The 17989-nt window shown below is 32.3% G+C and overlaps 1 protein-coding gene and 1 pseudogene across 1 annotated transcript; one reads left to right on the top strand and one right to left on the bottom strand.

The window, feature by feature from the left end:
* The first annotated feature begins 7002 nt into the window (after window positions 1-7002).
* On the top strand, window positions 7003-13693 carry LOC108489426 (elongator complex protein 2). The gene is made up of 10 exons (XM_017793973.2): window positions 7003-7308; window positions 7424-7511; window positions 7639-7724; window positions 7914-8067; window positions 9111-9271; window positions 9503-10177; window positions 10407-10728; window positions 11187-11404; window positions 12614-12791; window positions 13131-13693. The coding sequence occupies exons 1-10, from the start codon at window positions 7165-7167 to the stop codon at window positions 13622-13624; spliced, it is 2520 nt and encodes an 839-aa protein (XP_017649462.1). The 5' UTR covers window positions 7003-7164; the 3' UTR covers window positions 13625-13693.
* LOC128281751 (G-type lectin S-receptor-like serine/threonine-protein kinase SD2-5) lies at window positions 13458-15476 on the bottom strand (annotated as a pseudogene).
* Between the last annotated feature and the right edge of the window lie 2513 nt (window positions 15477-17989).

Consider the following 17989-nt stretch of genomic DNA (forward strand, 5'->3'; position numbering starts at 1 on the left):
CATGGTATCTTTCAACAATGGTCTTACACATTTCATATCAGGTTGCCATGGTATCTTTCAACCATAGTCTTACACACAGGTTGCCATGGTATCTTTCAACCATGGTCTTACACATTTCATATCAGGTTGCCATGGTATCTTTCAACCATGGTCTTACACTGAGTTGCCATGGTATCTTTCAACCATGGTCTTACACATTTCATATCGAGAGCATACTCCCGCGAACCTCATTCTTCTAATGGGATTACCGGTCAAGGCTAAATCCTCAAGAATATAAACTCATAGAGTATTGTCGGGATTACCGGTCAAAGCTAAATCCTGCAACGACAATTACTCTAATGAGTTTCGATCTGAATTACTATCCAAAGCTAAATTCAGACCTAATTCGGATTACCCGTCCGGCTAAATCTATTTTACATATATTCTTTGGAGGGCTATATCAGATAGGATCACCCGTCCTGCTAGATCCTTTTCTTGTCAATTTCTTTTCGAGATCCATCGAATTTTCCTTTCATTCAAACGGATTTCTTCCTATTTTATCAAATATATCAATGTTTCATAAATTTTCATATAATGAACATTCAAATCATATTCATATAAATAACATACAATCTCAAGCATTTAAGAATATAATTCAAGTTACGCGAACTTACCTCATTACTTGTTTGTGTTTATAATTTCATTAATCTGATATCTTTTCTTTTCCACGATCAAGTCTCATATTTGAGTCGTCCGGATCTTTATAAATAAATTTGATCATCATTTTCATTCATTTCATATTCTAATGCATTTAATTAATGCTCTAGGCAAAATTACCATTTTGCCCTTAAACTTTTAATTAATGACGATTTCATCCTTAGGGTCAGGAAAATAAAATTCTTGCAATTTAATCCTTATTTCCAGCTATTATTCTTATATATATTGATAACAATCCATGAATTCTATAAAATATCGATTTTTCATAATTTCAACACTTTTCAATTTAATCCTAAAACATGTTTTCCCCAATCTTGAACTAAATTAATAATTTCATTCAAATTTGTAATTTAAATAATAAAATAATCCATTTCATGCAATTTGGTCATTTCGACATGTTTACAAAATTGCCCATAAAGTTTTACTTTTATTCAATTTAGTCCCTGAGCCTAAAATATGCAAATTAGCCATGCTAGATGAATATTCATACATATTTTCCTCCTCCTCCTCTCCATTCCACATCCTTAATGTAGATAACACACTTGTAAGTAACATTATCCATAATTTTTATTATTTACTTTTATGAATATTCAAGTTGTTTATCTCGCATCATAGTCACTAAATTATTTATATCTGGATCTATAGAGCTCTAAATTAATATCCGATAATTTTACCTAAATCTAGACTCATATATATTCTTACCATAAAAATTTCAGAATTTTTGGTTTAGCCAATAAGTACAGTTTATTCTTTAAAGTTACCCTATATTGCGTGTCTGACAGATTCGACCCCTCTTTACCAAAAATTATTTATCTCCTCATATAGGATTCAAATGATATTCTTGTTTGTTTCTCTTAAAACTATACTCATTCAGGATTTTAGAAATATAAATTTAAGCCCTAATTATTTTTATTCAATTTTTTATGATTTTTCAAAGTCGAACAGGGAACCCGAATTCATTCGACCTTGTCTCACAAAATTCATTATATCTCAAAATTTAAAATCCATTTCTTAAAATATTTATTCTATGAGAAACTATACTCAATAATATTTAATTCCATATTTTTTCATCTTCTAATTTGATTTCTACAATTTATAGTAATTTTTCAAAGTTAGTCTATCTTCTTTGTCCAAACTGCTTTTTGTGCAAGCTATTAATTACCATGTTATAACACCCTTATTTTCTTTTTCTACACCATTTCTTATCACTTTCTCTTATTTTCTCTTCACTAACATATCAAAAACATAGGACCTTATGTAAGAAAACTCTACTATAACATTATTTCCATGCTTTGTCAAGAATAACAAACTTAAAAGCATATTGAAATCTTGATATACTTACCTTGTTCTATTGATACTAATCTTTAACTTGATTTTCTCTCTTCCAGCTTCTATTTCTTGAATCCAACTTGATATTCTAACTCCCCATGCTCTCCTTAACATTTTTGTCTCTTGGTAGCTATGGAAATTCATTTGATTTTGGGTGAAAATGGTGAATTTTTGGTAAAGGACCAAATTGTAAAGAAAGAAAAATTTTCTTTCTTCCTCTCTTTCTCTCACGTTAGTGCATGGGAAAATATGGATGAGAATTTCTCATCTTTCTTTCTTTATATACTAATAAAATAATAATAAAATATCTTATTAAAGTATTAATAAAATAATATTTATCTAATTAAATAATTATAAAATATTAAAATATCTCTAGCATCATTATTACTTTCTAGATTTCTCTCTCTTCCAATTGACCATTTTGCCCTTCATTATCTTTTAAAATTCCGTCCTTGAGTCATCATTTAATTTGGTAAAATTACAATTTAGTCCCTTATAGTTCTTCATCTATTCAATTTGGTCCTAATTCATCCATTTTCCTTAGTTTCTAGATCATTCCACTCTTAAATTATTTACACTATTGGTCCTTTAAATTTTTCATATTTACACTTTAACCCCTCAAATTATGAATATTTACTCTTGTGCAACAAAACTTTTCTCACTTTTACAATTTAGTCCTTTCTTGAATTAATATATCATAATATACTTCTCAATATTGACATAACTCAAAATTTCCCTTTTTGTCACTTTATTTCCTTATTTTACTATATCAAGGATAATATCTTACTGTAAAAATTTTCAGGGTATTACAAATTCATAACCTAAGACATGGGTAAGTGATATCATCTCATTGGCAGTACATGATAGATGAAAATTAAACGTGGTCATGGGTCGTTCGTCTTTGTGGTGAATGACTTAATTACTATTTGATAGTAGTTGACTTTTTATGAATGAAGATGTAATGGTTACCATGAGATAAAATAGGATTATATTGGGAGAGCGGATTTATCCCAAGGAGATTAACGATATCCTATGAAGGTAACATACTTATGACAAGGTCATTGGATAAGCACTGATCGAGTAGCTTTCGTAATGGTATGTCATTAGAGAAAGCTTAGTCACGATACTATAGTAGAAGGACTACATGACTAAATGAGTTTATAATTAATATATGAAACGTTGGAACTTAATTATAAATCATTTGAGTCCTAATCACATATGTTCAATCAATCCCTCTGTTAGCTCGTTGAAATTAGAAATAAATTGTATGTTGAATCAAATAAACAAAAATGAATAGAAATGATAAAGTTAGAGAAATGAGAAACATTCGGAAATGAATGTGATTTTCTAACTAAGTGTGAAAATGACCTGAAAATTAATTTATAGTTTTTTTAATTATTAATTAACAAATTAATTAATTGAATTATAAAGTGCTGGTTAAAAGTCTAGGAAACACTTATAATTGGATCTGATACAGTATATGTCCTAAAGCCTCTCATATTGAATATAAGGGACGATAAACTTTAGTATGTTAAACTAGAGTTGCCGCCCCTCTCTTTCCTAGTTCAACTAGGAGATTGTTTTTCTATTAAAAAGACATTAAATGTTTCTACTAATTCAACTAAAGTTTCACTTATTCTCCTTATAAATAGATTACACCGGTAGGGATAAAAACAAAATAAATTACACAACTTTGAGATATTGTTATTTTGCCCAAAAAAATGAGAATTTATTTCTAACTATAAATTTTATTTTTTGGGGATAATAGTTCTACTAGCTTCCATTAGAGAGAGTTTCACTTTCTCACTGAAAGTAGAGTAAATAATTTTTTGTTTTGTATTTCATTCAATTTTGTTTGAACCCATACTTGAAGCATTTCGTGGTATGAGAATAGTGGAGAAGGTCGTTCTATTGAAAGTTGAGAATGATAAGGATCCATCTAGCCCAAAACACATGTGCGATTTCAAGAAAAGTTTATTACTATAAATATCACATGTAGACTTGATTTTAAAAATTTTATTTTTCCATTATGTAAGAAAATCATTTTCGAATCGAATTTTTTTCCAACATATTGGTAGTACTAAAAGTAACCTCCATAGTAAGGATGATGATGATCATAAGCACCATATAGGTCTTGAGGAAAACTTGGTTGAGGAGGCGGTTTGGTATGTTGTCATTTAGTATTAGTTTAGGGTTGGTTTTAGGTTATTTGTGGTTGGGTTTAAGTTTGTTGTTGATCCTGGTCTTTTTCTTCTGGGTTTGTAGGAGCATCGGTGGTGGAATGAGTCATGTTTGATTCGCACTCATAGCACCAATTATTGATACTAAGAGGTGGCGTGGAAGAGATCATGATGAAAGTTGAGGTCAATTCACCTTATAGGGGAAGAAAGTAGTACTTTTTTTGTAGTGGAGATGGTTGATATTTGGGAGAGGAGAGGAACAAGTGAGGAAATGAAGAAGAGAGATAAGAAAGCTAGGTGAGAGAATGAGTAAATGTATCCCTTCTCAAGGTGAGAGAGGGTTTATATGGGTTGGCCTCATGGGGCACGTGATAACCCCTAGTTGGCTAGTTGGCATTTTCTAATATTTTTGTTAGGTGGGAAATTTAACATCACCTAAGTTGTAAGGTATGTAGGTAACAAATGATGATTATATTGGAGGCCAAGTTGGAAGAAGGGGGAATCTAGGATTGTGTTGTAACAAAGGTGCACCATTGGACAAAGGTGTTAGTGATGGGCAAAATGGTTGTGGTCGAGGCAGAGATTGAGCTTGAAGTTGAGGCAAAGGTAGAGATGTTCTTGTTGAAGATGTCCAAGCTATTGTACTAGCTAGTCCTAACGATAGACCCAACTTTGTAGATGTAAAGGTTAATCTTAGATTTCTCTAGATGATGGATGGAGATTCGATGTATCAAGTAGGCCAAGGATGATAATTTTTTGGTATCTTTTTTCTTGAGTATTAAATGTATATGCGACTTTTGATTAAACAAATTTAAAAACTTCCTAATGTTTATTTTCATTCATTTCGTTTAGAGTTTAGTGTTTCAACCATTTATTTGACATGTATACTAGACATCAACTTGATGAAAATTTTTCCTAGGATAGTAAAATTTCACATCACCTAAACTCTAAATTGTTGTAATTACATAATAGTAATATAATTATAAATTTATGGGAAAAAAATACATAAATCGATCCTTAACTCTTGATTAATCTAAGCTTCTAATACAACAATTCACATATGGTAGATATATTGTTTATGCCACCATGATTAAAAAGGTTGCAGCATTGTGTATATAAACATTGTCTTTTTTTTCTTAGTCTCCTAACATTTGACTATTTAATGGTAGTTGTCGACTACTTCAGCAGCCATATGAACCCATTAAATGCAAAATGTTTGATGTCATTTATTAGTGGCATTAACCATATATACCCACCAAATGCAATAACTTTACAACTTAATGGTGCCATTTGTTTATGGTAGCAACCATATAGTCCTACCAATACTAATGGCTTGTGGCTATTTGGCTAAGCTAATAGGAACCATATTTCTCAAAAGTGGGTGATCATTGTAAAAGTGCTCTCGTATTGAAACAAATTCACCAAAATGACTTTGTTCGATAAAAAAGTCTTATCCATTTTTTCCTACAGTTTAGACAAAGTGAGTCGATGTTGTTAACACATTTCTAAAAATGTAATTTTTCTAACCTCTTTGCCATTTTAAAGCAGTGAAAATTGTTAGCAAACATACTAACCCATAAATCCTAACCCTACGAGAATGAGCCATGATAGGTATTTTTAGGGCCAAAATGTAAGAAGTCGCTAACCGTAGTCAGCGATCTCACAATACTAAACTTGACACCCAAGGGTGACGAAATTAGTGTAATCGTTTGTCTTCTCCAATAGTTAAGGAATCAACACTCTTTACGAAAATAAAATATGACATTCAATAGTACTGAGCTCGACACCTATAAAGACCTTTTAAAATTTGATTTTCTTTCAAATTTGATGGAACATTTGGAAATTAAGAATAAAATATAGAATAAAATTTTTCATAATTCATAATTTATAGTTATCAAACAATCAAATTATATTTCAGTATATAGATATATCAAACAAAATTTATAACTTAAATTCAATACTTAATATTTTAATTCTTGTTTTTCAACACTTAATTTTTTATTTTATCAATCAACGTCTAAATTAAAAGTTTCGATAGGTTTAAAATTTAAGTAACTTTTACAACAATAAATTTAACATTCCATAATTAAGTGAAAGCAATTAAATATTTTTATTCTTCTCTCAAACCTTGATTTTTTACCAAAATGTTATAAAATAATTATTTATTTAAACAATATAAGTTTAGAATTATTTTTCAAAATATGATGAAATGTATAATATTTTAGTAAATTCAACATTAAATTGTCACCATTTATGTGGATTTGAAAATCTGTAGATAATTTTGGTCTTAAATAATCATCAATAGTAGTTATTTAGAATTCTGAAAGGACATGTTAGACATAAGGATGACAAGGTAGAGAATCACTTATGGAATTGGATATAGAAAAAATATAAAGATCCAAATTACTCATTTAGAACCATTTTATTTTTATAATATTTTAGTAAAAGAGCCTTCAAATCTTATACCCTTTTCTTTTGAACCTGATTGAATTAATTTTCACTATGAAATAAATCAATTTTATCATTATATTATTAAAAAGAATCAAATAAAACTAAAGTGGAAAGTTAATATTCACTCAATAAAAATATATCATTTATTATTTTACATAATATTTTTAAAATTTTCATGGTTTATTTGAAATTGAAATGTAATTGAAAAAATAAATTTTAAGATATTCTTTAAATAGTAAATGTTAACTCTACTACGATTTGGACTTATTTGAATCCTTTTAATTGTATATGGACTATATTGATTCATTTAATAATAGAGGGACTAAATTGATCCGGCCATATAATACAGGGATGTCCCAAGTACTTTAACCTTTTTATTTTCTTTTCTCTGTCCGTCCTTTTTCGCCCTTAGTTCTGTCCTTCAAAACCCTAAACCCTCTTCATTTCTTTTCTCTACTCTTTCGGTTCTTTCTTCTTTCTTGGTTTTTTTTTTTCATTTTTTTAAACAATGTCTATTAACAACAGTAAAACAGAAGTAAAGAGGTTGTTTATAGGGGCTGGTTGCAACAGAATAGTGAACAACGTTTCATGGGGTGCTTCTGATTTGGTCTCCTTTGGTGCCCAAAACGCCGTTGTTATTTTCTGTCCCAAGGTTTCTCCTTTTACCTCTCTCTGTTTCTTTTCTTTGTTTATTGATCGACTCTTCCATTTTTCTTTTCTTATTTATTGATCAACGCTTTATCTTTGTTTTCTTATTTGTGATGTAGTCTGCTCAGATCTTGACTACACTTCCGGGTCATAAGGCAGTTGTTAATTGCACTCATTGGCTTCCAAGTAATAAGTTTGCATTCAAAGGTACAGTAAATGGTGCAAAGGTTTGATACTAAATTGTTCTTAAAAGGTTCAACCTTTTTGAGTGTTTTTAAGGTATTTGAACAATTCATTAGTGTGGTAGTGAATTTTTTCTTTCTGTTATTTGCAGCTAAACAATTAGAGCGGCATTATCTACTATCTGGAGATGCTGATGGTGTTATTATCCTATGGGAACTTTCTCTTGCTGACAATAAGGTATTCACTCTGCAATTCCTCTAGTTTTTATTTTTATTTTCTTAGTTAGGAAGCAAAATATAGTGAGTTGGTGTTGTTTTCAGATTTAAGTTTTGTTTTTTTGAAAGAGTTTGGCATGTTTAGTTTGCTTTGGATCTTTCTGGTACTATTGCTTTATTTTAATTCTTTTCTTTTTCCCCATTTTTACAGTGGAGGCATGTTTTACAATTGCCAAAATCACATAAGAAGGGCGTAACATGCATTACTGGATTTATGGTTTCTCAAACTGATGCAATATTTGCTACATCTTCTTCTGATGGCACCGTTTTCATATGGGATGTTGTGTTTCCAACTTCTTCTGGCTGTGAGCTAATGTTTGATGCAACTTAATTTAACCCTTTTTTGCATTTGCTGTCATTGTTAATTCAAAATCTTTTGTTTTCACCTGTTCTGTAATTTGCCGCAATTATAAAAATAGCTACTGCAAATTCCCAATGCATACACCATATTGCATTCCAATTGCTTCAGAAATTACTTGCTTTCTGTTTGTTTAAACTACTAAGAGTTTGATATTTGCGTCTATTGAGATTTTAACTTGGCTAGCTAATAAAATCTACATACTATTTCTTGTGGATGTAAGTTTACTTTTTATTATTGAGTTTGGGTTTGTGCCAGGTAGGTCTTTATTTTTTCAAGAGGTAACCCTTTAAAGGGTTTTTTTTTTTCTGGAAAAGAGAAAATATTTTGTCAGCTCCTTTATCTTTTAAAAAAATTTCTTATGTGAAGTGTTCTCACAATGCTGCATGGTGTGGCAAAAAAGATTTAAGGATTGAAACACATTCTATGTCTAGACTGCTTGTGTCACTTGTAATCCTCTTTAGATATTGTTGTTTTAGACAATTGTTAGCTAACTGTAAGTAATATGTTCTTCTTACACCATGGATTTGTCATTTTGATTTAATGTCCTTATACGACTTTGAGAGGAATTCGGCTATTCAGGTCCGGTTCATGTATCAATTAGATGAATTGGCTTCATAAAGCTCATTTCTTAAAAACTGGAATCAATTTGTTCACTTGGTCATTTTTAAATTGATTGAGATGAGAGGAATAGAGAATGGATTGTTTGAACTTTCCATTACACTGTTTGATGTCTTGGTTCTGTTAAACAAGCATTAATTGGACAAAAGTGTCGATGTTTCAATGCAGGATGCAACAAAGCTAGAGGCAGTTTTTGTAGAACTCCTTCAATTTTAATCTGATTTTAGCATGTTTTGATGACTATCTGTGTTTAATTTGTCATTTAGGTTTATAACTTTTTTGTTAATCAACCATTTGCTATCCTCTTCCAAGAATTATTATTGAACAATAGTTGATAACCACTGAAACCTTGATTGTTTTTTCTTTTAGGTGAATGTAAATTATCATGTCTGGAAACTCTAGTTGTTGGCTCAAGACCAATGGTAACACTTTCACTTGTGCAACTGCCTGGAAATACGGGGCTTATAGCCCTGGCAATGGGAGGATTGGATAACAAGATTTATCTTTATTGTGGGGAGAGGACCGGAAAGGTACCAACTTCTGCTATTGATTTTAACTCAAAATGTTTTTAATTCCAAGCTGGTAGTCGTTCAACAGAAAAGCCCTTTTCCATTCTCCTTTATCTAAGGCCATTCATTCTGAAAGGTGTCAAAATACCCAATAGCACCCTTTATTTTTTAACCATGTCATTTTTGGCCCTCGAATATTTCTCTGTGGCCCATAAGTAAATTTTCTTTTCACTTTTAAATTTGCATGTCCAGTTCGTACGCGCATGTGAACTAAAAGGGCATACGGATTGGATCAGGAGTTTAGACTTCTCGTTACCTATATTCAGTGGTGAAGTCGATAGTGTTCTACTTGTAAGTTCATCTCAGGACAAAGGTATACGCATATGGAAGTTGACTCTCCGAGGTTCTCTAGCCAATATAGAGGGTACATATAAAAGAGGTGAAATAGGTCTGGCATCTTACATTGAAGGTCCTGTTTTTGTCGCTGGCTCATTCTCTTACCAAATATCTTTGGAATCTCTTCTGATTGGACATGAGGATTGGGTATATTCGGTACAGTGGCAACCACCTTCACTGGCAGCTGAGGAAGATATTGGCTTCTATCAACCCCAAAGCATTTTGTCTGCATCAATGGATAAGACTATGATGATCTGGCAACCTGAGAGGAAAACTGGTATTTGGATGAATGTGGTCACTGTTGGGGAATTAAGTCATTGTGCTTTAGGCTTTTATGGTGGTCATTGGAGCCCAGATGCACGTTCTATCTTGGCACACGGGTATGGTGGCTCATTCCATATGTGGAAAAATATTGGTGTTAGCTCAGATAATTGGCAACCACAGAAAGTACCTTCTGGGCATTTTGCAGCAGTGACAGATATTGCTTGGGCAAGGTGTGGTGAGTACCTGCTGTCAGTAAGTCATGATCAGGTGAGATGTCACCCATTTTTAAGAAATAGTTTATGAACTTTTTAATCATTTAATTTTATAAACTTTATTGACAATTTATGGACATAAACAATCAATTGAAATATTGGGTCCCTTTTGTAATTAATTTATTTTAAAGACGAGATGTTGATATCAATAGAATTAATTTACATTCCTTTGAATTTTTCATGAAATTAAATGGCAGTATTGATGTTGTAATTTCTTGTTGCAGACAACTCGTATTTTTGCTTCATGGCACAATCGAGATCCTCAGAGTGATGGGGACTCCTGGAATGAAATTGCCCGACCTCAAGTACATGGGCATGATATTAATTGTGCAACTGTCATTCAAGGAAAAGGGAACCATCGTTTTGTCAGTGGAGCAGAGGAGAAAGTTGCCAGAGTGTTTGAAGCCCCTTTATCCTTCTTAAAGACACTGCATTATGCTACGTCAGAACAGTCAAGTTTTCCTGAAGATGGCCAAGCAGATGTTCAGGTCTTGGGTGCCAATATGTCTGCTCTTGGTCTATCACAGAAACCTATATATGTAAATGGTTAGTCTCATAAATCATACGTGCATTCCAACAGAGATATCATGTACCCTTTTTGTCTGATTTAACATAATTTTACTTTTTTGATAAATAAATGATTTAGATTTTATAGAGGTTTCTTTTATAAAGAAAAAAACCTTGCGAGTATACAGCTAGTTATCTAGTTTGGATATCCTATGTGCCATTTTAGATGCTTGTGCCTTGAGAAACTTGTAGATGCAGACTAACCTGTCCTTGCCAAGCTGTCTGTGGACAGAGCAGTTGAATCTGATTTTCACATTGAACAACTGCCTGTGAGCACAATTATTTTGCAACATTAATGCTCTTCTTATCACTCTTGTTGTGTTTCCTTTTGATGGTGAAATTTCTTGCTAATTGTAATGACCTAAGTTTATCTCCATTAGTTTATGTGCATGAACTTGTATAAGCAAATTATTTGACAGTAACGTTTTCCCTTTCAGCAACTCATGAGATCCAAGAGAATCTTGGAAATGATGGTCTTGACACTCTTGAATCTGTTCCTGATGCTGTTCCAGTCGCTTTAACTGAACCTCCTATTGAGGATCAACTTGCATGGCATACACTATGGCCAGAATCACACAAACTCTATGGACATGGAAATGAACTGTTTTCCTTATGCTGTGATCATGAGGGAAAGCTTGTTGCTTCATCATGTAAGGTACATGTCTTTCTTTCCGTTTGGGTCACTAGAAATTTAATTTTGATGAATTTGGTAGGGTGGATTGTGTTTTGATGTAATCTTGCTTCCATTTATGTTTTGAATTAACCTCTCTTTTCACGTTGATTGTTAAACCACAATGTGGGTGCTTTCTATCATGTCTTGTTTTGGGACATTGTTATGAAAAGTTCACTTTGGGGAAAACTCTGAGAAGCTGGCAGTTATTTCTTGATGATAAGGTTGTATAGGGTGGATCTTGTTAGTCATTGGGGAAAGAAATTTTTGGAGGAATAATAAAATAGGGTGGTCTTACAAAAATAATTAGTAATAGCCACCATGGAGAGAAATAGTTATTGATATGGATATGTCAATATGTAAAATTGGTAAAAAGAAAATAGTTTTTCTCCCCATATTTAGTCTAAAATATATGCATGTTTGTAGAAGTCCAAAGCCCCTAAATTCACTGATTTTGGACAAGGGACCATATAATGGAAAATACTGTGTGCAGTTCAAAATTGAGAAGATTAATTTTACTAATGTGCATCTAGTTTTTTAAGTTCATTCGATACAATTTTCGTATTGCTCTATTGATGTTTATTGTTATTAACCTTTAGTTTGAGTGCTCGAGTAATTTGGTTGAGGATTTAGAGTTCTTTTGCTTGAGTAAGTTGGTTGAGGCTTTAGGGTTCCTTCAAAAGATACTGTCGTCTTTAGGATGAACTAAATACAATATTTTATACACAATTAACGTTGTTTCTTATGGTCACTGATGTATATATACTATAAAGTAATTGTGTATATTTTTATCATTAAATTTATACATAGTCTTGTTTGTACAAGTAAAAATCGCATGTCATAGACTCATAGTTATCTTTTTCCCATTGAACATTGGGGTCATAAAAGTAATTGTTGCTTCCTTTTTCTATTAAATTATCTGTGGTTAATGGTACAAGTAATATATACCGGCTGCATCTTGCAATTTCCCCAATTTTTTTTTTTAATGAGAAACTAATTGGAAACATCTTAGTAGTAAGTTCTGGAATCTCTAAAAACAACATGCATATGAAATTTAGGAGGTTAGTTTGGTATGTTGGAGGTGTAAATGTTCTTGAAACAAGAATGCTATATGACATTGCTTTAGCAGTGCTGAAGTGATAAACCGTTAAATTTAAGTCCTTTTTTCAATTGGTTCTTATACTACGCCTGCAGGCCCAATCAGCAACAGTAGCAGAAATATGGTTATGGCAAGTGGGTTCATGGAAAGCTGTTGGTCGCTTGCAGTCTCACAGCTTAACAGTCACGCAGATGGAGTTCTCTCATGATGACAACCTTCTTTTGGCAGTCTCAAGGGATCGCCAGTTCTCCATTTTCAAAATCAATAGAGCAGGTACTCAGGAATCTACTAATTGTGTTATAATACTGTTTCATTTAAGTACTTGATCTAGTTGGTCTAATTTCGAAAGAAGTCCATGTAAGTATATTTGTTGTCTTGTAAAAGGCAACTGTTGCTAAAGTTGTCCCAGAAATGACTTCTTTAGCTTGTTTACTTTTCGAGCAAACTAATCACTAAATGGGGAGGCAGGAGAAAACTGTTAACCTACATCTTTTTGCATACTTTCGGGGAATTAGAAATTTAAGGCAGAAGGTTTTTGCATTGATTGAATTCCTCGATCATGTTCATATCTGGTTAAATTTTGAGATTAAATCATCTCGTTTCTATCCGTAGGCAATGATGAAATTGATTACAAGCTTGTAGCTCGGCAGGAGGCTCATAAAAGAATAATATGGGCATGTTCGTGGAACCCTTTTGGTCATGAATTTGTGACAGGTTCTAGGGACAAGACAGTGAAGATCTGGGGTGTGGAGAAAACATCTTCGGTTAAGCCACTTTTAACTTTACCGCAGTTCGACAGTAGTGTCACTGCCCTGTCTTGGGTTGGTCTTGACCGACAAAGAAATGATGGGCTTCTTGCAGTGGGAATGGAGAGTGGACTCCTTCAAATTTGGAGCCTTCATGTTGAAAGAAGTGATGATAGCATTCCAACACCAGGTGTGGCCACTGCTCAGATCATACGGCTTGATCCTTTCATGTGTCATGTTTCTGCAGTTAACCGTTTGGCGTGGAAGAACCCTGAGAACAATGAAAATAGCGCAAACCTGCAGCTTGCTTCTTGCGGAGCTGATCATTGTGTGAGGTTGTATGAGGTAATCGTTCACTAATCTGATTAACTACGGTGTACCATAACCATTTTTTTCCCCTCAAATAAAATACAACTCGTTTTCCTTGGATTTCATTTACTATAATTCCATTCATAGTCACCCATTTGGGGGGACAACGCATTGTCTTTTGGGTGGAGTGAAATGTATACGCGGATTAACCTTTCAGAACGTGTAATTGTATGTAGTCTTGAAAAAAAAAAACAAAAAAACAAAATAGGAAGTCTAGTCTACGAAGCAAAAATAGGAACTTTCTTGCTAGACTTTCCCTTTTAAAGTACATGTAATCTTATGATAAAAACCAACAAATCTTCTACTACCGTTTTGAGTCTTGGATTTTCTTTTGGGTAGCTTTTACTTTATGGACCCAAAGGTTGGGATGAATACAAGTACACTCAAAGCTAGCTTTGGAACATGGCAGAAGGATTGACAACAATTTTACTAATTTTAGACTGGTTAAAACTGGGAACAGACGCATTCCATGATCATGACCTTGGCCCAGATAACATGGAAGGTAAAACTGTTGTAGCAAAACTCTCCCCAACTTCTGGTGTTAATTCATTTAGTAAATCTTCATCCATATCAATTACAACATCAACTGAACCCTCAAAAAGCTTCACAACCGCGGACATGGAAGGCCTCCTGGCAGAATCAGTTTGTAAGCACCACGCAGCAACCTTCATCATTTCTACGACTTCAACGCGTTTGATTGCATATCATTGCTGCACTTATCAACTAAATCCAAGAGTTGTCCTTCCTCTTGCTTTCTTCCAAAAAGTTTCAATAAATGCCTATCTTCTTCTTGTTGAGATCCATCGATGTTTCGCCGCCCGCACAGAACTTCTAGGACTATAATACCCAAGCTATAGACATCTACTTTCTCAGTTATGACTAAACTTTAACCATTCAGGAGCCATATAACCTGGGGTTCCCCTCATACTTGTAACAGCTTGACTTTGATCTTTTTCAATTAGCTTAGATAACCCAAAATCTGAAACTTTAGCATTGAAATTCTCATCTAAAAGGATATTTTGAGGTTTTATATCTAAGTGAATTATCTTTCGGTTGCAGTCTTCATGAAGATGAGCAAGTCCTTTGGCTATATCTAAAATGATCTTCTAACTTGCCAATCAAGTGAAAGATCCTGGTTTTTATTAAAGATCCATCGGTCTAATGATCCATTAGCCATGTACTCGTAAACTAAAAGCCTATTGAACTTTTCAGCACAAAATCCAACCAAACTTACCAGATTGAAATGGTGTATGCTTCCAATCGTCTGAACTTCAGCTACGAAGGACTTGTTAACTGGACCAATGCCAAAAAGATGTTTCACTGCAACTTGAGAACCCGAAGGCAGTGTTCCTTGAGATACAGACCCAAATCCGCCTTCACCAAGCTTGTTGCTAAAATTCTTGGTGATTTTCTTCAACTCTTCATAAGAAAACCTCGTTGGCATTCCTAACATGTTGTCGAGATGATCTTCCTCAACTTGTTGGAACCGATTTCTAGATCTTAGAAAAAAGAAAGCCCCTAAAACAACTAGACCAAGTAAACCGCATAGAAGTAGGTAAAAAAAAGCATAAAAAATTGAGCCCGCAATAACTGCTGTGATCAGTAGAATCAAAATCAGTAAAGAGTAGCTACGGATATTCCCATACATGAACATTGCTCTCTAAGAGGGGGCAATGCTTTCCAGGGAAGAGAGAACTTGCTGCAACAATGGCATCAAACTTGATAAACTAAATAGTTCATTGTTTTTTTCTTCTAAGAAATCACCGAGAAAAAGCAGAAAAGTAAATAAGAAATTGTTTTAAGAAATCACCAAGAAGTGGGAACAATTCTCATGACAACCCCTTGGATCAATGAGAAGGAGTGGCAACCATTGATCATGCCAACTCAGCATGAAATGAGACCGATTACTACTAAAGGAGACTAACTTTTCCTTAAAAACGTATGGCCTAGAATACAATTTCTTCCATAAGTTGCTCCCAATATCTCTCATAATCAGGTTCCAAATACCCTGGGGGTGACTATCCAATTGGATTAATCCAGGATTCTGACCTGTAGTCAAATTTACCATGAAGTCTGCCACCCAATTTGCTTCTCGATAAGCATGTTTGATTCACAAACTTCATTTGTCTTATTTGATGAGTAATCTATTCGGTTTGGATCTCGTTCTTATAATATCTGCTTTTTTTTATTTATACAATGTCTAGAACTACTCACAATCCTTCCCTAACCCTTAAATAGAAGGATAATGCACTTTAACGCACTCAAACTTACATCCTCCTACATTGGCAACAATGTCAATACTAATCGAGTTAAGACTTAATCAATCCCTGTTGCATTCAGTGTTGAAATATAAGATTCAAATCCAAAAATATAACGGTCTTATAATCAAATTAAGCTCCAATTATTTGATTTTACTTCAAACTCACCTCAAGCTTCTATCATAGTTTTCAATCCGATTCCAACGAGGTTTTGAGCAACAAATCTTGCGTCGAGCTTCAGCTTCTCGTTATTGAAGCTTTAGCTTGCCCAATTATTGGCCTACTACAAACTCCATGACCAATAGAATAAATTGCAGCTCAATTATATTCCCCAAATGGAGTGTTAATTCTAACATTATTAAATTGTGATCTCCTCAATGAATCATCGCATTATCTCGAAATATACGTTAACAAAATTTAATTCGATTTGAAAAAATTAATTTTTTTTAAATTTTGAGTTAATCGAATTGAGTTATTTGATTTTTTTGAGTCAACTCAAATAAGTGATTTGATTTTTCGAATTGAGTTAAATTTTACAATTTGAATAATTTAAATAACATATTAGTGTAAATATTCGCTCAAAAATGAGCAAATTAGCCTCTTTAACAAGAATTACAAAAAATTCAAAAAATTTTCAAAAATTTTCAAAAATTTCAAAATTCTAAAGAATATATATAAAAACGTTTAAAATTTCAAAAAGAAATCAAAATAATAATTTTAAAACCTAAACAAGTAAATTACCAAATCAAGTTTATTATACTAAAGTATCTTTTTTTCCTCTTATTTTGCTTTGAAAAAGTTTTCAAATATATTGGTTTCAAATTTATATGCTTTATCATGAAATTAGTTATTGTAACACGATTTTAATTTGACATAATTAATTTTTTAATTCAAATCAAACAATTTCACTCCATCCGATTTAAATTTCATTTCACTCAATTCAAATAAAAAATTTAAATCAATTAAGATGATAAAATAGGACTCATTAACTATTGTTAAACTAGCTTTATTTGATAATTGTTCGATATAACAAACAAAAATGTTTTTAAATAAAATTTATTTTTGAACAAAGAATTTATAAAGCTTAAAGTATAAAAATTATTTCAACACTTCTAAAACATTTTAGAAAATGTTTTGAACACTTAGATTATTTTGAACAAAGTTCGAAAACAATTTTAAACTCTTGAATTTGATTGAAACAATTTTAAATCAATTGAAAAACTGCTCCCTACAAAAAGTATCGATATTTTCCAAAAAGTATCCATACTGATATAATTTTATCGATACCATATTTTTTTATCGATACTAAACTTGCTCATTGATCTGAATAATAAATTGAACAAAAGCAATACGTATCGATACTTTTCAAAATATATCGATACCTATTGAATTTTATCGATACCACTTTTACATTATGTTTTTATGATTTTTCAAACAATGACAAACAATATCGATACCTTTTATCAGATATTGATAAATCATCTTTGGTATCATTGTAAATTAACTTTAATAGTTATTGAATCAAAGATTAAATGTTATTGGCATCGATACTCTTAAAAAAAGTATCGATACCTTTTGTTGCAGGTGAATTAAATGCATTTGTATTTTCATCCCAACAGCTTTACTAAGTTTCACAACAACCCAAACAGTTGAAAATGAATTAGAGGGTATAAATAGCATATTACAAAGGTCCTATAACAACAAGAAAGCATATTCAAGCAGAAAGATCAATCAAAACGACCTTTGTGCCAAATATTTTCGTACTTTTCTTTCATACACGTGTGAGCTTCATTGCTATTCTATTAGCTCAATTGTTTTTTCTTGTAATTGAGCTTAATTTGCAAACACATTGTATCTTTTTGAGAGAGTTTGTATCTTAAGGTTTGGATAGAAATCTTAAGGGAGTTTGTAAGGTTAAATATTATCTTCAAAGGTTATCAAATTAGTGAATTTAGGGAAATTATTAGCTATAGAAAACTAAGGTAATGAAGTAGACAATTCAGGCTGAATTACTCTAAATTCTTGTATTTAATTTTCCATTTTTTCTTTCTAACTTTCACAAAATTTTTAAAAGCCAATTCACCCGTTTTTAACAATT

The sequence above is a fragment of the Gossypium arboreum genome, chromosome 10 (genome assembly GCF_025698485.1).
Source record: "Gossypium arboreum isolate Shixiya-1 chromosome 10, ASM2569848v2, whole genome shotgun sequence".
In the NCBI taxonomy this organism is placed as follows: domain Eukaryota; kingdom Viridiplantae; phylum Streptophyta; class Magnoliopsida; order Malvales; family Malvaceae; genus Gossypium; species Gossypium arboreum.